The 21,779-nt window shown below is 40.3% G+C and overlaps 3 protein-coding genes across 8 annotated transcripts in view; 1 reads left to right on the top strand and 2 right to left on the bottom strand.

The window, feature by feature from the left end:
• LOC105286970 overlaps nucleotides 1-21,779 on the top strand; it is a 242,273-nt gene that overhangs the window by 147,971 nt on the left and 72,523 nt on the right. For all 6 annotated transcript variants that reach the window (XM_011352311.3, XM_011352312.3, XM_020034205.2 and 3 more), the window contains one exon: nucleotides 8,334-8,499. In XM_011352311.3, the coding sequence (XP_011350613.1) occupies nucleotides 8,334-8,499 (166 nt within the window). The remainder of the gene's footprint in view (nucleotides 1-8,333; nucleotides 8,500-21,779) is intronic.
• LOC113561832 lies at nucleotides 15,547-19,886 on the bottom strand. Its single transcript, XM_026969215.1, has 3 exons — nucleotides 19,195-19,886; nucleotides 18,723-18,995; nucleotides 15,547-18,611 (listed from the first exon to the last, which is right to left on the bottom strand). Exons 1-3 carry the CDS (start codon nucleotides 19,377-19,379, stop codon nucleotides 18,500-18,502), a joined length of 570 nt encoding a protein of 189 aa, XP_026825016.1. The 5' UTR covers nucleotides 19,380-19,886; the 3' UTR covers nucleotides 15,547-18,499.
• LOC105286967 lies at nucleotides 20,562-21,774 on the bottom strand. The gene is made up of 3 exons (XM_026969218.1): nucleotides 21,455-21,774; nucleotides 21,033-21,123; nucleotides 20,562-20,648 (listed from the first exon to the last, which is right to left on the bottom strand). The coding sequence occupies exons 1-3, from the start codon at nucleotides 21,528-21,530 to the stop codon at nucleotides 20,621-20,623; spliced, it is 195 nt and encodes a 64-aa protein (XP_026825019.1). The 5' UTR covers nucleotides 21,531-21,774; the 3' UTR covers nucleotides 20,562-20,620.

Here is a 21,779-nt window from a genome sequence, read left to right as displayed (position 1 = left end):
CGTTGCTCCCGTAGATTTCCAGAGCAATTTTTTCCGCGCAATTTTCGTAATATTTTTCAGTCAAACGGCACAGATATCAGCATGAGCAAATGAAGGCAGCAGTTTTATTAGATTCGCTCTGAAAGTCGCGTCAGAACGGAAACAAACTGTTTAACTAACCCGCTAAAGCATAAACCTCGTTGTATGTTCGCAAATTATCGATGCGCGTTTTGCACATAAAATTGAGTTACACGTTAATCTCGTTGCCTGCCTCGATTAAAGCGCACGTTGGCGAACGTTCCGCCGCCGGGCCGCCAGCGCGCAACGCTTGCAAAATTCACAGAGTCGGAAAATCAAAGAGTCACAATGAGAAAGACGAATGATGGAGGACAAGCTTATAACGTCAACTCGTAGGAGAGTGTATTGTTCTTCTCCCGTGACGTAATTCCGGCCAAAAGGCACGGCTCTCCCTCGTCCCTCGTCCACGGCGTTAATTTCGGGAACGGTCGTTGGTAGGTTGGCGGACAGTGTGAACGGTGAACGGTTTCGGCGGAACAGGAGAAACGGCGAGAACCGACGAATTTCCAAGCGCGCGACATGGTAATTTCTCCCGCTAGTTAGAGCGAAAATTATGCGAGCGTAAGTACGTCCCGGTTCGGGCTTAAACGAGGGAGGGAACGACGAACCATTTGGCACCGAAGCCATTTACCTATCGTGATCGAAAACGTTCACCGGTCGAATCTCGAGGTCCAATATCGACCTCCTTCTGGAAATCCATGCGATCTCTATCTTTAAATGCAACGTGTTTTTCTAATCTCCAATATGGGCAATAGCCTCCTCGCGAGCATTCAGTCGGAGTTATCTCGTAAATGACCGTGGGCTTCAGCTTATCTTAAACCGAGTGACCATTGTAACGTAATTTGGCAATGATCGGATTACGTTAATTTTTCATGGCAAAAGCAAAAGCAAGTAAAGATAATACAAGACTTAATTAACATGTTTGCTTCCACCTGCACCGGTTTGAAAATCGTCCACCAAAGACCACACATTTTTCTTATTTTTGATAACTGATAAGATAGAATTTATTTGTCTTTCATGACAATGAAATAAAAAACAACATATATATGACACTGATTTCTCACATTTAATTAGTATATCACATTAGTATATGTATACGTATATATACGTATACATATACTAATACGTATACAGGGTGTCCCGGGTTTTAACCGACAAACTGCGGGAGCATATTCTACTAGTGGAAATAAGAAAAAATTCTTATATCGAGTTTGCTTAGAAATGCTTTATTACAAAGTTATAAACCAATATTGAAAAGAAATATGAGATAAGTAACAACGGAACATAGTGTAGAATTTGGAAGGTCGAAGATGTTTATGTTATGTGTATTCACATGTATTCATGTTCACTATGTTGAAACGATTCAGTATGATTGTTACTTTCACAAGAGTAGCTGTTAGATTTCAATCGTCGTGTCAACTAGCAATTACTATCAGAATGCCAAAAGTGTTTTCAAATGAGGAATACACCGATATTCATTTCGTGTACGGATTCTGTGACGGAAATGCACGAGCTGCCGTACGAGAGTATCAACGTAAATTTCCTAACAGGAGAGTACCAGATAGATTTAAAGCAACGAATTACTAATTCAGTTACTGAGATGCAACAAAATTTTCAGGAATGTCGTACTGTAACAAATTCTGTACTACGTCGATGTCTAGCTTGTATCGATGTGCAAGGACAACATTTTGAAATGCGTCACTAAATCATTGCGTACATAATTTTTATTTTTGTGAAAAAATCCGTTGTTACTTATCTCATATTTCTTTTCAATATTGGTTTATAACTTTGTAATAAAGCATTTCTAAGCAAACTCGATATAAGAATTTTTTCTTATTTCCACTAGTAGAATATGCTCCCGCAGTTTGTCGGTTAAAGCCCGGGACACCCTGTATATGTATACGTATAGTATACGTGATGCGTGATGCAAATTTGTTGATATAAATTGGTATCTATTATATTTATACAATCTTCCGCCATATAATCCTGATCTGACACCTTCGGACTACCATCTGTTCCGCTCTGTGCAAAATTCGCTCAACGGAAAAAAATTCAATTCTCTGGAGGACTGCAAACAGCACCTTGAGACGTTCTTTAGCGATAAGCCAAGGACGTTCTATGAGAGTGGCATAATGAAACTTCCCAAAAGATAGCAAAACGTTATCAAACAAAATGGCGCATATATTATTGAATAAACTTGATTATTAGTACAAAAATTTTTTGTTTCAATTTACCCCAAAAATCGGCGGAGACTTTCCGAACAACCCGATAAAAGCGTCTCTCAGAAAGCTGACGCAACTTGCACGACTTGCGAGTCCCTTGTTCGTGATCGATGATCGGCTATTATTTAATATAGCATATAGCAGTGATAACTGTACTGTGTGATGTTGGAAACGTCCCAGATAGCGAGAAAATTGGAAAGCCCTTTCAAAAAAATTGCTCGACACTGTTATGAGAAAAGTTTCGTGTACATGTGCTTTGGTAATATTGTGTAATGACGTACCAGAGTTCTTTGACCTGCCGTCACCTCGTTGAATATATGCCGCATTTGTGAACAACTGGTGCGCTGAACCCGCGACGAATAAAAATACGCAGGAATATTTTCGACGTTTTATTCCTTACCGTGTTTAAAAAAAGAGCGCTCACTCTATATTTCTCAGTTGAATTTTATAACGTTCGCGTAATGCATGTGCGTGAGAGTCACGACAGAGCGTGTGCGGATGCTCATGGAGTTTTTAACGCGTTCTTAAATTCGTAAAGAAAGGGAGCAACGAAGTAGAAAAGAAACAGCACTCCCAGCATATTCTTTTGTAATCTTTGTTTGCAAAAACATATTTCTTTTTTTCTATATCAAGCCCTCCGTCGGATTTGCGCGAGTTTGCTGCTAATACTATAATATATGAAACTTCTCTTTCGTTTTGCGCGCTTTAAACGCGTGTCTTTGAGCGAGCGTGTGACGAACGTCTCGTGAATTTTAATGGGACGCGCGTAACGGGCAATCAACTATTTCTCTCGGAGGCATCTCAGGGTGCAGCGGCTGAAAAGACGCGCGTCGAAAGTGAGCGATAAGGGATGATAAGGGATGGGCTGCACGAATCCGCTTCGCTCCGACTCGCAGGCCGCTAAAAGCGACCCGGTGAAAGCTTTCTCCCTTCACGGCGCCGCGGCCTGTAACGAGACGACAACGATTCTCGATTATCCCCGGGAGAAGGTCGCCACGGACGATCCATATGCACGGGACGTACGACCGGGAAACGTGACTGTCACTCCGCCATCCGGATGAGAGAGGTTTTTTTTTGCCACACGGTTTCGGCTCTCGGTCCTATTGAAGAACGTGCGGGAGGCACGGAAAGATAGAGGGTAAGGAGAGAAGAGCTCGAGTGCTCGAGAGAGATGGAAATTGAAGATAACGCATGGCTAGAGGAAGAGGGAGAGGAACAGAGAGGCTGAGAAAGAGAGCATCGGGTGGAGCCGCCGCCCGATTGACAAACAGATCAATCGTGGGTGGAAAGACGATCCGCAGTCTTACCAGTCTCGACCTGGACCCGGCTGTCGTACTCTTTTTTCCTCTTCCTCTCTTTCTCTCTCTTGGTTTTCCCACACGTGCATTTACGCAACCCGTCCGCTCGCTCGCTGAACGAGGGAAGTCGGCTCTTCCGCTCTCGAATTTATCTCCTGTTCGGGAGAACTGGCCGGCGTTCCGAGGGTGATTTATGTAAGGAGAGGAAGCTATTGTGCGCGACGAAGAAAAGAGATTGTTCTGTCTAAAAGGAATATTATTTTTAAAATGTGCTGATGTGCCTTTTACATGCGCAGACCTCGGCAAAAGAATGAGTAACGTTTATGCGCGGCTGCTTTATGTCTCCGTCTTCGAACTACCGTCTTCAGCCTGATTCATGGCGTGCGGGAAATTAATTATTTTAAACTCCGTTTTTTTATGCCTTACTTATTTGCCTGCTGTTTCTGGAACATATATTTTTATATTTTTAAGACACACGGCATCGATAGGATCGATAGGAAGAACATGAGCGAAGAGCTGTGTATATCCGGATAAGGATGAGAAATGTAACGGATCGAAAGACAAAGTAGATGTTGCTCGACTGACTGACAAAGCGATCAGTCGCCAACAAGAAACCCGGCCAATCTACAAGCTCGTGCTATTACTCCGCTCTTTCCCATCTCCTTTCGTACAATCGCACGGTCACGTAAACTGCGCTCGCGAGAGGAGTGCTCTTAGCTGGCGCATTTAAGACAGATTATACCACTGAAACTCCAGCACGGATCTCGACGCGCATTGCTTCACGTACGTTATTCCACTGAAATTCTGCTAGATTTCGCGCATCTTGTTTTCATACGCATTAAGAGGGCTATAATTAAAGCTCGCAATTATCAACAATGCTAGAAAGTTATTAAGGGAATTAATAGGTGGATAACCGTTTGCTCAAAATGCGCTTTAATAGTCACTCTGTCACGTTTCACATTTCACAAATGCGCTTCGCGTTTTCACGAACTTGTAATTGGCATGAAGAGAGAGGAGGAAATGGAGCGCAATATGTATAATACATATGTATAATGCTTTTGGATACATGTATATGCATTATTTCGATAATGTATAATGCTGCAGCGAACGCCTCCTAATTTTCCAATTCGCGAATATCTATGGTCCGGGGAAGTAAAACGTGTGAACAAATATTTGCGTCGAAATACGAGGCAAATATCACCGCGGGAGGTTCACCGAGGACCATTTCACCACGTTTTCCCACGATTCCCTATGTTACTATTTCGTTTAAAGGCCAAACTGTATCGTCAAACGGTCGATAAATTTCAGTGAAAACTGCTCGCTTTAAATCACAGCTGTTATCATGTTAGCATGATATTTGTCAGAATATAGATGTGTTATTTTTTATCAATTATAAACTGCACATGATATTACGAAGCTGACGAGACACGTTGGAAAATAATTTCGATTAGAATTTTCCACAGAGGAAAAGTCCGCTGGAAAAAATGATCGCGCTTTTTCAGAAAGCGTTTCGGTGCTCGCCGAAAAGCTAATTGCCATTTATTGCAGTCCGCCGTTGATTATTTCTCTTTGCCCGCCTTCAGCGTACAAATGTCCGTGCAATTTTCGCGGTTCCTCCTGAAACATCGCATTGCGCGATGTTGCGAGGCGAAGCGCAAGAGTCCCGATTTCATCGCGCCGCGCCGTGCGTTTCCCGGACGAGTGAATAGAGCGAAAATAAAGGAGGAGAGGCCCTGAATGGAAAAATTTCGACGAATCGCGGGAACTCCGTGGTAGAAAAATGAACACACCTTTTTTTTCTCCCGGCATTTCCGCCTCAAGTTCGTTATGGTGCACCGCAAAGGAAAGTCCTAGCGCGTCTTCTGCGGACATTTACATAGAGCTCTCACCTTCTCCTTTCTGTCGTCTCTGTATTAAAGCATTAAGGCATTTCACCTTTGCATTCTTAAACAAGAGGAAGTGAGTTACTCGGCCGACGCGTCCTCCAGCGACAATTGCTTCTGCTTAAATCAAAAAGCTGATTATGCTCTCTCGCGTCCACAAGTAATCGCGCAAAATGAATGTTTATCCATAAAATATTGCATATTTATGTTTTATCTTTATTTTTACATTTCCACTTTTCTATTTAGAAATCTTATTTACTTATTCCACAGTAACGCAGCATAAAAGCTTATTCCTGTTATTCCTGAGTAACCGTCTTCTTGTTAAAGTTGATTTTTCATTAAATCATTCGTGACAAATTTCTTTCGTCAGTTATAATTTTACTAATTTTACAAGTTCTGCCGTCGAATCAGAAGATTTATTCGCAGTACGAGAAAGCTACGCTAGCAGGAGAAAGTCAATAAATAATAATTGCGTTATCATAGTTATATTTATATTCTGCCAAGCAGTGTCGCAAAACTTTTCCTTTGATGCCATTAGCACTGCTAACGGCGTATCCGCTTGAGTCGTGTCTGGGCTAACGAGGCAACTTTTCGAGCAAACTAATGTGTCGATAATAAAACTCAATACTCTTTCAATTACACGTACAATTAACGAACCTGAAACTTGTTTTTTTCACTGAACAACTAACCAAACCCGTTAACTGCACAGTTCTATTACCATTCTGATCACTTTGTTTCTAAGAAACTCTAATAACAGTTTGATTGCACTTGTTATCAAACAATCAGTAACTCACTGCGCTTTTCTGTGCGTTTGACAGCTGCGGAAACTTTAATCAGCACTGCGCGATGTCCATGTTGTTTAACGTCCTTTCGTTGTGACAGAGTCAGTCGAGTAATAATTATAGAATACAATAATATGGATCGCAACACTATAAACAATTTAAGTAAAATTATCCATTATAATAACTATAATTTTACAAATGTGTAATTCTTTTATTTTCGCAATTAGAATCATGTTCTTTAGTTATTTCACTATTTCTTAAATTTATTAAAGATATAATTAGCATAAAAATAAAACGGAATTTACATAAAAATCATATTTATTTAACCTTATGTCTAATCTACAAACTATTTTATAAATGACGGTTATAGTCGACGTTAAGAGCATAGAGATTAAACGAGAAACACCTCACGGAGAATGAAGAGCAACGAAAAATTCACGCTTTAAGGCAGAAAGCGAAAAAGGCGGGACTGCTCATGGTAAAAATGGTCGCGCGCTTGAGAGAGGATTTGCGCTGGTGGATGCAAAGGGCATTATATAAATTGAGAAAACCATGCGCTCGAAGGTGGACGCAACCCATTCCTAACGGGTAACCGCCCATTATGACGATTGCACACGCCGGAACTATAAAGCTAAACAAGGGACGAGGGCAGGACAGCGAACAATCAAGCGACGCATATGTACTTTTTTTCCACAAAACGAGGAACGATAACGAATCTACCTTGATGTCGGCGGTCTCGCGAAACAGACGCAAACAGAATCATCGTGAACGCAACAGCACGTCGAAATTCATATATTGCGGTTTTGTTCAACGGTACCACGAGAAAGCATATGTCTGTTAAACAAACTTTATGCACCGCTATGATGTTAAAGTGATATTAATGCCTTTTTCGCATTTGCGCTCAGCTGACAATAATAAATACGAATCCATTATGGGTTTATGGAAATCACGTGTTTGCATACGTTACGAAAGTGGAATAATTAGACACATAACGAATTGTCAATCACTGTTTGAATATTAAAACAAGCGGCATTGATTTGTCTATTCGCTTCGAAAACAGCTTTGAATGTCAATATTTTTCTGCTCGATGCAGATGTCGATTAATAATGAATATCCTGTTATAAATTGCGTAAATTGCCAATATGAAATGTCGACGCTATCAGCACTTAACGAAGATATTTAATTTATTAATATTATTAATATTTATCAATATGTGTATAAAACTTGTCTATTTAAAATAATATATTCTTTTATATTTATTTATATGACATATTTATTTATGGAAATATTAATGCATTTATTTATCATTGCACGGCGATAACCATAGGAATAGAAAACGCAAATTGATTGCAGCGAGATCCGTGACTGAATTGATAATTAAGATAATATCTGAATAATGACGAAATAATCTATAACGCATAATCGTTAATCGTCATCCGAGAATTTCGCATGTTCTGAGACAATATTAATTGAGTATCATATGAGATGGATGCGAGGTAACTCGTTAGTCCGTCCTAATTGGTCAGCGCGTGTTGCTGACGCGTCTGCCCATTTTACACTTTCCGAATTTTTCATGAAACCAGACGTATTAATTATTTTCGGCCTTCCGCAAATCATTCGCGTTCACCTAACGAACAGTCGAAAATTGAGGTGAACGACTTGCCTCGCTTTAACCAGTAACGTTCAACCTAGCCATCGATTGCTTGCCTTAGAATTAGAATATAACAATATGAGTTCATAGAAAAACTTTTATATTAGGACGGCAAAATGTTTTACAATATAGTATATGTAGTTTAATTAATATATAAATTAACATCATAGTGCTCCAAATATTAAAAATTAAAAATCTTTATTTACTTAATGTTCATTCTGCTAATTGTAATAAAATTCTCCTCGTATATCTTTTTTTTTTCAAATTAAAAATGAGGTAATGGAGTAGATAATTAATGAAAATTGATAAAACTACTTTTGCGAGAGATATTATAACGTACATATATATATAAGAAAAGATAATATACGCAGGAAAGACGAACACAAAAGCTTACTGAATCACCTGTCCAATGTATGTCTCTCTGGTTTTCTTGTTTGCAGAATGCGACTCCGTGTACGAAGACACGGATTGCCACGACGGATGCGTCCTAGCCAGTCCCGGATATCCTGGGCTGTATCCGCCGAACATCCGTTGTCGGTACCTGATCACTTCTGGCCCGCGGATCTCCATCGCCATCAACTTCACGGCGGTGCTTCTTCCTTACAAGTAAGCGCTCGATTTGTCCAACAATGTCAGACTTTCAGAGGACGATGCGTCTCGCTGTGAAACAACTCTTCGATAAGTTTCCAGCGGATATCCAAGAAACTATCCGTCTAGGAGTTTCGCATGATACGTACTTCCATTTTATTCGCTTCTTACTTGCAAAGTTACCCAATTACTATGTCATTGCACGCGGCGCAAAACCTTCACGCAAAACATTTACGCAATGCACACATAGTGTTTAATTATGCGCACAGCGAGACGCGGTGTTCCGCGCGGAAAATGGAACGGAAAAGTCCATTAAACGGGTACTTGCGGAAAACGGCGGTTTTCTTTCATATGCAATACGCGCGCGGCACAGCGCTCGTTTGGAGGTTTCTTTCGCGTATCCACGGCGCGTTTCCGCTTCTTTCGGCACGGCCACGTGCTGCGAAAAACTGCTCGAGTCCCACTAGCCGGAGCTGCATACAGGCTGTTGCGCGACAAATTAAAACCTCAAAAGAAGCGGAGCGAAAAGCGTCGCGTGCTTCTTTGGCGGTCCACTTTTCCGCCGACAACGAGACACTTCGTAATAGCAGCTCAACGTTAGTAAGGGAAAAGATATAGATACGAGATGCAATTCTCGTATAAGCTAATAAAGCGCATGAGAAAAGAATGAGAGAAATTTACGGATTGAACATTTTTAATCAGTTTAAACAATTGGTATAATACTTATTTGTTACTTGCAGTGAAATGTAAATGAGCTTTCTTTCCCGTTATCGTCGAAAATGTTGGTAAACTTTTAGATAAGTTGATTAATTTAACTCTATTATTTTATGTAAATCGAATTTAATAAAGTATTATTACATTCTAATTAAATAACATAGTAACAATGCGTAGATTAATTTTTATTTGATATCATTATGAATAATAATTATAAATTTTCAAGATTTTCATAGATTTTTTGTACATATTTTATACTAAACTGATGTCAGTTGTTACGTTTTCGTAAGCCATGCCATTTTGTTTGTCTCTTTATTTGCTCCCTTCTTCGTTTCCCTTGTCCCTCCCTTGTCGTCTAGGATTATTTTAACGCATTTCCCAACACAAGTGAAAGAGCAGCCAGGAAAAGAAAAGAGAAACCTCTAACCCTTTTACGCGATCTTTAGTCCGCGCATTTTTAATACAACTATCCGCTTAGAACGTAGCTCAGCTTGCATAACAAGCACGGAACTCTCTTTACACTACGTTAACCCTGTGTGCATATAAATCATTTTTCGCTTTACCGAAGAATCCGCAACCGTTTACGAGCATAAACTACGCGGTTCCGTTTTCTGTTTTCTGTACGACTATAAACTTTATGTGAAACGTAATCTTCGCGTCTTGCTCCATCGAAATCGCGCTCATTACGCATACATCATTAAATACTATTATGACGAATAAACAGACAACTGCCACACAGTTAGCTCCGAAATTCAATTACGATAATTAAATATAACCGAGATTCCAAGAAACTCATTGACATTCCACACTGACAATCGTTCCAATCAGTCGCTGTTCTCTCCGGGATTCGCTAAACGCTCTTAAGAATCCATAGACGACTAACGTATACATCTTAATGGTGCGGTGACGAATAGGGGAAACGAATTCCACGCGACGCGGTGCTCGATTCCGTGACGCACCCTCACACCCACCCACACACACACACGCGCGCGCGCGCGCGCATAGCTATGTATGTGCGAGAGAGATAGAGAATTCCATACGAAATCTAGTCTACAGAAATGTCGTGAGTCAATATACATTCGCTTTGCGCTTTGCCGGGGGTAAAGAGCCCATTTCTGCGTGCTCCAAGGAAGCCGCGCGCGTATACGCGGGGGTGCGCGTATCTCTCCGCGCTTGATAATGCGTCCCGCGTCTCGTTTCGCCAGCTCTGTCAACAGCCACCCCCGTTCCTCCACCGCGGCGTTCGACCTCCCGGTTCGCCTGAATCATCCCCCCGAGCAATAAGGACCCCTCACGCATCAACCCTGCCATTGTGCGATCTCGAATTACTTGCGCGATCCTGTTAAGCCGCGTTACACTGTGCTTTCTCTGGATTTGCACACCATGCGTCGCGCAATCGAATGCACTGTTCGTAGACACTATTCCGCGGAGTTCGCATGGAACACATTACGCTTTTACCTAACAAATAATTCACAGACACTCGCGAGAGTTCATCGTGAAAATCAGACCGACTCTTTGACACTTTACTCGCAACCGGACGCAGTTCGCTCGTGTTGCGTGAGAGATTCCGAGGCATTGCGACGATGAATTCGATGAACAAAGTAGGGAAATTTTTGCGCGACAAACGAAAAACAGTGAAATCAGAGAAAGAGGAGATAGTCAGGACGTGTGCTCGCGATAGGGAGTGCTGCGGGTGCACTTGCGTTTCCACGGCAGCTGCAGTTGTTCCCTAAAGCTGGGCTGGTTGGCTGGCTTTCACGCCGGTGGCCACTGGAAAACCATTTCACACGGAGTCTCGCAGTCTGCGCGAGTACACGAGCATTTCCGTTTCTCTAAAGACGACCTCTCGTATTTTAAATATCCACCTCCGGCGCGTTTTATCCGCGAATACCGTGGTGGCCAGTAATATTGAAATTGATGGCCGGATGATCGCACAGAGGTACCTAGATTTTCTTTCTTGGACGCCAATTCCGTTCTCTACGCCCGAGTGGGCTTTCACCGGGCTGGATGTTCAAAGGAGGAAATGCGGGTGAGTGTAATTTCTGCAAAATGCGCGGGGCGCGCGCCGCGTCCTTTGGTGGTTGCTTTAACGTCTCCTTCGAGGAATTTTTCAGGCTGGCCGAGGAATTCGCGGAAGCATCAACGAGTAAACGAGAGAAAAATGAGTACGCGTAACGCTGTAGAGAGTTCGTTTTTTTTCAAAACATTTTAATAGCAATCTGCGCGTTCATGCAATCACTCGGCAGGGAAACCTCGCTGCGCATCCCCGGCAATACATCGCGGGAAATGCATCGCTTTTCGCGGCGACTGTATTTGCCTTCGCGGCAATAATAAACCGTATTTTTCAACAGGATGCGGTATCTCGTATCTCCGAAAACAAACCCAGTTCACGGGCCACGGACTGCCAATCAGAGGGCCGCCGTTTTGTCCCTATCGCGAACGGCACGATTCGAGATTTATCGCGACTTTACGGACCGACATAGAATTGACAATTGTAAAAAGGGATGAACTGCATTGCGCACGCAGTTATATTTTCTCGCCGTTGCGTTGTTTTGTTCGGCTGGCTCGATGCTTGTTTGAGAACAGCGACCGTATTTCCGCAACGGCCGATCTATGGCCCTTGAATCGAGGACAACTCGCGATATTGCACACAACTCGACATTCGCTCACTGATGTTCAAGTACAGCCGAATATTTATCTCGAAAAATGTTTTTCTGATTGAAAAAAACGTGTTACAAAATTCCCGACAATAACTCTCGTGTGCTCAGTAAAATCAATGTTTTGTCATTTCATTGCAACAATGAAATGTGTAAAATATAAAATAGTCAAATAAACGTAGTAAATTAATACCGACATTTATTACATCGTAGTATTTATACGAGAGTGTTTCAGAAATAGATGGAAAATTTTAAGAGCATATTCTACTCACTGCACTGTAAAGATGAAAAAAGTCACATAACATGGAACCGGAAATGCTTCCTTTCTACATTATAAACAGTTTTTATTTATAACAATCTTTGGTAAGAGAACATTTCATTAAAGAAATTACTGGAAATAATTTCCTTCCGCATCAATGCAAGCCTCATGTCGGCGTCTCATAGATTGTCGAAGAAGTTCAAAATTCCTGCAATATTTCATATTTTGTCACACGAAGCGATACGATTTCGTAGTCCACAATAGCAACAGGAGTATCGTAAACGAGGATCTTAAAATGTAGGATGTCCTGGGAAGTTTTGAACGTCTTCAACAATCCACGAGATATCAATATGAGGCTTGATATTACAAGATATTGCAAGACGTTGATTTGCAAGATATAACTGAGAAAAATCATTGAAAATTGCTTCCTCGAGCATTCTGCAGCAAATGATGACAAGAAATATTTCATTAAATAATTAGTTCACGTTGTATCGTGTCTTTTTATTGCGTGGTTCGTTTCTTCATTATGATGGAGATATATCAGCCGATGAAAAGAGTCGCGTTATGCAGCTTATACGGTACTATTATGGCCATCGTATATTCTTTGTTGACGCGTTCTACCCATACACGTGGCACAGTAGTTTAATTACACCGGGCCCCTTCCCCAGATATTTCCTCCGGATTTGGCGTGCATGCAAAATAACGCGTGCGCTGTCACGGAAGGAGCTTATGCCGTGAACGGCTAAAGGATTCGCCGGCGCTTTCGCGACCGAATGCACGCTACTCCATAATCGTCCACGTTGAATTTCATTCCTCCTGATTCTTTCATTGCGCGTAATTTCACCGACGCAGAAAGCTCCGCGATAAAAAAACATCGCAATATCGACCGGCGTTAATTACAAGCCGCCTGTTTTTTTCCCCCACTCGTATTTATTCGCGCGTATCGCGGGCATAGTGAATTTTAATTTGGTGCGCGAAATGATTAATTTCGCCGCGAGAGATCTATTGGGGGAAATGGCAGACATTGAATCGGCTGCTTTTAATTCGCCTGTCCATGCGTCGTGCTTTTCCATTATACATGGCGATAATACAGTTTTCGATTTTCTAGTGATACGCGTAAAAATAATGCATTTCGTAATGTGAAAGCGATGTAACAGGATCACACGAGTGCGCAATTAAAAATGCAATAAATTTCCATAACGCAGCGACGTAACAATGCGACATCGTACAGCTGCTCGTTAAGTCGTGCCCTTACATGCCATGATGTTCATATCGCATCGCATTCATTATATTCTGACGTTACGAGTTTATTATTGCGTGACTTATGACTGGGGATTCACTAACGGCTAAATAAGCCGCTCCATATGCCGTAGATGGTAAACCACCGTGTAGAGTAACCAACTTGCAGGAACATCTAGGGATCAGCCTCAAAGGATTTGCGGTTGCCAAATGCACGGAGTATCTTACTCTCGCTATTCATATCCATTATTCAATCTCTTTGTAATTAATTAATAAACCATTATTTCATACGGACTGCGGGCTTTCGATAATGGACTTTATCCTCCTCGCACACAGCTCGAACCGTAAGGATATATATTTGATTTTACAAAAGTCCTTGTTCTCTGTCCGACGTCTCTTCAATTATTTTAAATTAAATAAATATTTTAATAACTTAAAATGTGTGTTTCATTTCATGAAAAACTAACTGTTTGAAGAATACACCCTCTCCAATATACTTTATTAAAGAGTAATTTTACTTGCCGCATTAGGGTTACCGCATTTATTTTAATATAATACATATATAAATATATAAACTAATATAACATGTGGTAACGTATTAAACGATGTCATATCATTCGAAAATCGCGAAAGTATTCAGCCCGAACGCGACCAACTTTCTTTTCGCGTTTTCCATGATTCATTCCGCCGCGGAAGCACGAGTCGTGCTAAACGCATGAGAATCATGACGCACTTGCACCATAGGAATTCCGTGCTGAAATGCTCCCCATATATATTCTTCGACTGGTGCTTTCGACTTAGCACATATGTTCCACGCCAGATGTTCATTCGAATCCTCTTCCCGCGATAGAGCAGGATTTACGAGTATTCAGGTAACGAGCAAGCAACTTGCAGGAGCATGTCGTAGAGGATCAGCCTTTAAAGGATCCGCGACGCTGGAATCTACGAGGAGGCACCCCTTCTCTCAGAGATTCATTATTCAGTCTTAACTTTCGCACTCGCGCACCACGGGGTGACACCCACAGCCGCTGTGCGGCGTGCCGAATTCACACCGCGGAAAAAGGAAGCCCGGAGCCCGGTCGAAAAAGAGAAAGGGGTTGAAGAAGGCGGCGGTACCACCCTCATCCATGCAAACGTCGAAATTATTCCAACTACATCGCGCGGATCCTGAGGCAGCGATTTTTTTCCCTTCCTTCTTGCTCGTTTCTCTCTTATTTCTCTTGCTCTTTTTCTTGCTCTTTATCTTTCTCCTCCCCTCTTTCTTCGCCGCTATTCCTTTTGCTCCGCGGATCGCAAATAGCTGGCTTTTGTCGACACCGAAACGGCAGCCTCCGCTGTCAGCGCTCTCTCGGCGCTGGCTCGTGTAGATTTATGAAATTTTCTCTTTTCCGCCGACGTGCCTAATCACACATGCATCCCCCTTTGTCTGGAGAACAAAGCGATTTTTCTCGCAGCTTTCGACCATTCCGTTTCATATTCCGTGCATATCTGCTGCATTCATCTCGCTTGCATTAAGATGTTATCGTGAATATTGCTATCACGTTAGCTATCTCGCTATATATAACAGTTGTCAACAATCTTCGCATTTGTTGTGAGAGCATACAGGAGCCAACGCGTGAACAGTGATGCGTAAACATAGTGTTACAAAATATTGCATTCCAAGTGCATTCAACAGGTTACCCAGCCAACAAAACCCGATTTCCTTTCCACGCGGTATCGATTTTTCGTTTCTCTTCTTTTTTTATTATTTTTTATTTCCATGTTCAAAATCGCGATTGCCTGTATCGTCACGGATCCGAAGAGGTTGACCGAGCCTCGCTGCGTAATAATCCCACTGATCGCATAATACGCGTCGCGACAGAAATTACTTGTGCTTTATTCACTTATCGATCATCCGTATCATAGAAAACCGATCGATCCTGTCCGCTAACGAGACGAGATCGAGCCGAACTTGCGGCGCGCGCGATGGTACACAGGCGCGAAATAATGGTGTCGTCTCGCGTGTCGTTCTTAGCGATTCTCGTCGACTGGAATTTAATAAGAGCCGCATAAAGTTACGGCGGATTCCCGTTTATTCGAGACGGCTTCCCTGCACGTAGGATGCCGGATTTACGTGTGTACGTAAGATGAAGGGAACGGCGAACAGGAAAGGGGTGGGACGGGTGGGAAGCGAGGGAGGAGGGAAGAAGGGGCTGCAAGCTTTTGTATCTCGACCCATCCTCCGTCACCTACCTACCCATCTACTTACCTACCTACCTATCTACCTATCTACCTACCTACCACGGTACAACTTACACCGTTGCGCCAGCCGCAAGCCGTTGCTCTCAACGCATGCTGCTGGCTGTTACCATGTGTTACCCAAGACCGTCGGCTTTTCTTGTCGACGAGCCATCACCGGTTTGTGTGCGTTTCTTTGAGGCATTAGATTGCCGGACGCGGTAACATGTGCGTTAACTCGTCCGGGTACATTTAATTTTTACCCCGTTCAGCTGCACAAAGTGCGCGCATGAAAAGCGGCGCGTTCTCTGTTCTCGGGCGCTGATTCTCGTCCGAGAATGTAAAGCGCGCTTTTTTTCTCGAAACTATTGTACAGCTAGAGTCGGTATTCCTTTCTCTCTCTCTCTCTTTCTTTCTCTCTCTCTCTCTCTCTTTCTTCCTCTTTCTTCCTCCGTCCAATAATACGACTTTATAAATTTTTCGCGTTATACATGCTAGTAACCAGAGCTCGAATTAACTTCCTCCTTAATTAAAGCTCGCTTGATGGTACGCGAAGTAAAAGTACCATGCAACTGTCCGGAAAGCGCAACAAGAAAACAAGACAAATAACGGCATCGGTAGAAAGAGTTAATGACGTAACTGCGCCCGGGAAAAAAGCCGCGCACTTGTAAAATTACAAGCTCGCAAGATCGCGGCGTTGGCAAGTTTCAATTAACGTAATGCAACAACCGTGAAAAATGCGACAGCGGAAAGTTCGCGTATTAACTGCGAATCCCGCAGTACCCGCCCGCGTCCGTCGCCCCCGCCTGTGACACATTGGCGGACATTAATTAAATTAAATGGTAGACGCGCTCTGGTAATTAATGAAGTGTCACGAAAATCGAACTACACGCTGACACCGCGGCCGGCCGGTTGCACAGGATTTGCGAAATCGAGTTACATCGGAGCGCATTAAAGGTATTACCGACATTGAAAATCACTTTAATACCGGCGCCCGCCGTTTACACAGCGTGCATGTAAACAGCGTTACCAAATTTATAGACAATTGCTGCATTAACGTAATATCATTCATTCGGACTACTAATTTATCCGGTCTGCAATTTCGTAGGTACGTAGATCGAAGCCGGAGTGCGGAAAAAAGTACATTTGCGTGCCGCGGTACAATCGAGCAACTCGTGCTCTAAGGGCGCGCTTTAAAGCTCCACTGGGGAAAGGAAAATTTGAAATCAGATTGTTGTATCCACCACGCAATCGCGATATTTTCCCGTCCGGCTCAGTTACAACAGTCGAGCGTTACGTCGCAACTAATCGCCGCGTCGTAAACCGACGTTTTCGAGATCGTCGTCGGGGGTGGCCAGTTCCGCGCCGCGCGCTTCAACGGGGAGACTCCATCGGACTCTTGCCGTTGCAAGTGGCTCTCGAGTTTGCAATTTCGTGATTACATTGCACCTACAGAGGTAGATAGCACTTGCCGCTACCGTTCATGCGTGCGCAACGTGCGCGTGTTATTACGAGATGCGCGCACGTGTTGTACGAAAGGGTAACGCGTTCTATCCTGAATCTACGGTCTCACGAGCTGCGCGTAATGGAGCGCATTTATACGCGTTGTTGAGCTACAGAGACGAAAATCAGTGCTGAACGCTCACTTGGGAGCATCGTTTCGCACGAGGAACGAAACACACGTCCGCGGAATACATTTGAAACGCAATAACGGTGACGTGACAGCAATTTAATCTTTTAATCGATGTTACGTAACGACAGCAGCAATATCGAGATTAAGGGCGACGGGAAAAATCGCGACTTCCGTTCAGGTGATCCCCCTCGTAATTCTCTTGTTGTTGTTCTCCCCTTTTCGTCTCCCTTCTTGAGCTTTTCTCTTCGTCTTTCTGTCGCGATACGAAGCAACGCGGTAACGAAATTCCGCCAGGCCAAGCCGGTAGACGAGATTATTACAGTATGACGACGCGATATTACTTGCTCCCCTTAGCGTCATACTAGCATGGAACTCTTCTATCACACGCGGCACATTGTGTCACATGTCACGCCGCGGGCGCACTCACGCTCGTTAATATCTGCGGTCATGCTTGCATGTACGAGCCCCGTGCAGAAAATTCGTGTCAGCGCAGCGGCGCACACGTAGCAAGCTTAGCATGTCCTAAGGGTATACCTCAGAGCTTTGTATACGTGATACTGAATGATCTCATTTATATCGCTATCTACACTGATATATGGTTCATGGAACCCCCGCTACACTAGGCACAATGATCCTTTCGTAAAATACATGAAACAAGTTGAAAAATAATCCATCGAGATGCTCGAGATGATCGAGAAAAACTCAAGAATTAAACACATTGAATACTTCGTAATAAATCAATTTATTAAACATTAACTATTATTGATTATATATAACAACATTAATAAATAACTAATAAAACTTATAAACAACTATGCGTAAAAGTATAACAATTATTTATTACAATTGGATAAACACTTTGTTTCCTACTCCTACATTTAAGCAATTAGCAACAATTACCAATAGGCAATTACTACTCTTTTAACTTTCTAAGTCTCTCTTTTTGGTACCTAATTTGACGCAAGCGTCTTTCGATAACACCATCAAGATTATCACATATTTTTGGTGCCTTGGATCCATATTCCCGCAGATTGATGCTCATCTAAAACAGATTTTAAAATCACGTAAATAAAAATCATAATGTCAATATATTGCTATGACAAGTAACAAACTCCAACAATAAAAATATATATAAATTTTGTAGTAAAGTCAGGATAAGATTTTGTCATAAATATTATTTATAGTACAACTACTATAATTAGATATTATTCATGTGATGTGTGTATATATGTATATGCATATGTACTACTAAATAAAGCTAATAACAAAACAATCATATCAAAGCATAGTATCAGCAAATTAAAACATATTAATTCTATCATAAACCTTATGTACCTGTACAAGTGTATCTTCAGAAAATAAATGATTTATACTAATAAATAATAGTTTATTTTTAATTGAAGCTGGAGCACTGCAAAAAGAACGAAATAATTAAGTCGTAATTAAACATTAGTAAAGAAACTTATATATATATATATATATATACTTGTGACAGAGTAATTTATAAAACTAAATTTATTACTTGTACGCCTTTATAATTCTTGTGATTTCGTCTATATGTTCCACTGCATAATCAACAAAGATGACATAACAGAAAACGGTGGGATAGTTATTCCACTTAAGAGATGAATTGAAGAAAATATCGATAGCACGACGAGGTTTTTCAACGCATGAAATATAATTAAACATTTTATAATCATCTATGTGTGATAATTTTTCCAATTTCAACAAAACATCCCGATTCGCTATCATCGCACCTTTACAGTACGTCCATTCTCTCCATTCCGGCGAAAGTCTGTAACATACAGAAAATGAATAAAATTCGGTAACAAAGTCTTATTATCATAAACGGTACAATCCATTATCAATAGATTTCGCAAAATAGTAAATGCTTTTCGCAGAAAAGTTCTACATTTTCGACTATTAATGTCTCAACCTTTATGTATTGTACAAGACAAATATTATCGCGGGAAGAATGTAATTGCGGAAATTACTTGAAATTTAAGGGATCTTCTAAGTGTTCCTTCAACCTAACATTAGCAATTCGTTGACACAACTTATCACCAAAAATACAAGCCCATCTTATAGCCTCTTGGCGCAACCACGTAGTAAGAACGTATTCGCCGATAGGTTCGCTGTATGTTAAGTATTGGAGCAAATCTTTCAAGATAGAGCGCATATCATCCTATAAAAGTTGTAAAAATAATGCGACCATTATATAACTGTTTGTTGTTTCATAAGCAACTGTTTTTGCTTATAGAAATAAATATGTAAATATGGAAAGTTATTAATCCTACATTATTTCAATAAACAATATATATCTCCAAAAGTTTTTGAATTTGTTCACTTGAATTGATAGTATATACAGCATACGCACTTACATTTATAACACAAATAGCTTTCTACATTAGACTTAATTTTACGACATGTCTTAATCTATAAACGCGTGTATGTAACATATAAAACCATAACGTTGCACATTTTCTTCATTGTTGTTTTTATTTTCGTTTTTGGCACATTGTAATTGGTTTTAATGCATATATTTCGATATTCTCTTGATATTAATTGTTTATGACAAATCTAAATATTATTATAATATTTTATATATTATACGTATAACATGTTTAACATACTCCTTACCAACTTTTACTAAATTTATGATTACTCACCTTTAGAAATCCGCTATCTGCAAATGGTATAAAATGCGAAATGTCTAAAAATTTGAAACATTGGATACCATACTACATAATTCCTCTCTCGGGGAAAATAGTATATGAAATTGACAAACTCCCTGTATGTAACTTCTCCTCTCATCAAGAAATAATATGTGTCATCGATGATTTGAGCACGATTAAGAATATGAATCTTTATAAAGTCCGCATACCGTAAATACTCTCCAATTAACTTTAAGCTCTTCTTATCGTACTTTACACGATAGTATCCTATTGCATAATAAATAATATTAAAAGATACCATCAATTAGATGCATAATTAAAGAATAAAGTAAATATGCAAGTTGTAATGTACATCATTTGTGTGAGTATTGAAATTATATAAAATTGTAAAGAAGATGTGAAATAAACAGGGAACTGATTAGCAATTTGACAAACACATTTCCCACCTGTTTGTTGTAAGTTTAGTATGATCCACCCTTTTTTACTAGTAAGTCGGACAGATATTCCAGTGCTATTCTCTGGAGTTATCCAATAATGAGGGGTTGTGTCATAGAAGTCTAATTGCTCCCATGTAGTGAAAGTGATAGGTAACCAGTGACGTAGCACTTGGGCATTGCCTTTATCATCGATGTAAAATTCGTTTTCTGATTGACGTATGAATAACATGCTTCCATTTCGATGAACATGTACAATAGGGTGATTACTTCTTGTTAGCCAGGTCTCTATTATATCTTTCATGGTAAGGTCATATAGTTTTGGAGTATCGATTTCCTCTATAAGTGCACAAAACATGTAAACTTGCATCATATCCCATAAATAATTAGGACTAAGAGATTTTGAGTAGCTATATCTATAAATTTATAGTTTCAGATTATTAAAACTATAAGTTATATATAACATCACACATATATTAAAATTTAGAAATACAATTAACACACACATACATATTATAATAACATTATATAAAAAAGAAAGATAATTTGTAATTGACTATAAAAAGCTATCTCAAATATAATTTTAAAAAATCTTATTTTCTATGAAATTCTATATTTGATATTGTAGCTTCCATTGTTCATAATCAAATAATAATATGTCACACTAAAACTATACCGTTTATTACATCGCATACTACGTTATCTTGCTACTATGTTACTCACTCCATGTTCCTGAAAATCTGCGTATATCTCTTGAGAACCTTTTGAAACTCGTTGCCCAAAATATGTTTTATCATGTGCAATATGACAGGTGCTGTAAAAATGAATGTAAATGTATATGTAAAAGACAAAAACTATATAATAAAAATATGAATCTATACATTCACACATGAATAATATTCCTAATATGAAATTTTTAAATACCTTATATTATTATATATTCTTTTATATAGTACTACCTCTCAGATATTCTAATATTTTTACGTAATACACAATATATATCCTTTAAAACATATGCAGAACAAAAGAGTTACATAATAAGGCATATAAATACGATACAATGTAAAATTTTATTACAAATAACTTTCCAGTTTTCTTATATTACTTACTGTTAACCAATTACAGAGCGTCTTATTCTTTCTTACCTTTGACATAAATTGGAAAAGAGAAAAGTGATTTAATTTCGGATGACGTTTGGACTTCATGTAAAAGAGGCTTCATATTGAAATTTGTGTCCAGGCGAAGACAGTCTTGCTGAACTTGAACCACGAATAAATCCACAAATCGCCATTCCGGAAAAATCTATAAGGAAGAAGTTTATTAATATTGAACCGACTATTACTGAAGCTTGCGTTAATAATATAAAAGAACCTCATTTAGAAGTTCTACATGAAGAATAGTGGCAAGTCCTTTGTTGAACCATAAATAAGACCACCACAACGGTGTAATTGCATTATCTATCGCCTGATA

Source organism: Ooceraea biroi, chromosome 4, assembly GCF_003672135.1.
Source record: "Ooceraea biroi isolate clonal line C1 chromosome 4, Obir_v5.4, whole genome shotgun sequence".
NCBI lineage: Eukaryota > Metazoa > Arthropoda > Insecta > Hymenoptera > Formicidae > Ooceraea > Ooceraea biroi.
Note: the sequence above shows the minus strand (reverse complement) of the source record. Positions and strands in the feature narration are given on the sequence as shown.

Excerpts from the sequence above, each read along its gene's own strand:
- LOC113561832 (XM_026969215.1), bottom strand. The coding sequence starts at position 19,379 with ATGCGCTCTATCTTGAAAGATTTGCTCCAATACTTAACATACAGCGAA. Across the intron at positions 18,996-19,194 it reads GAAGATCCCTTAAATTTCAA|ACTTTCGCCGGAATGGAGAG; the intron begins GTAATTTCCGCA and ends TGTATGTTACAG. Across the intron at positions 18,612-18,722 it reads AGAATTATAAAGGCGTACAA|TGCTCCAGCTTCAATTAAAA; the intron begins GTAATAAATTTA and ends TTCTTTTTGCAG.
- LOC105286967 (XM_026969218.1), bottom strand. The coding sequence starts at position 21,530 with ATGAAGCCTCTTTTACATGAAGTCCAAACGTCATCCGAAATTAAATCA. Across the intron at positions 21,124-21,454 it reads TTTTCCAATTTATGTCAAAG|CACCTGTCATATTGCACATG; the intron begins GTAAGAAAGAAT and ends TCATTTTTACAG. Across the intron at positions 20,649-21,032 it reads CAGATTTTCAGGAACATGGA|AGGAAATCGATACTCCAAAA; the intron begins GTGAGTAACATA and ends GTGCACTTATAG.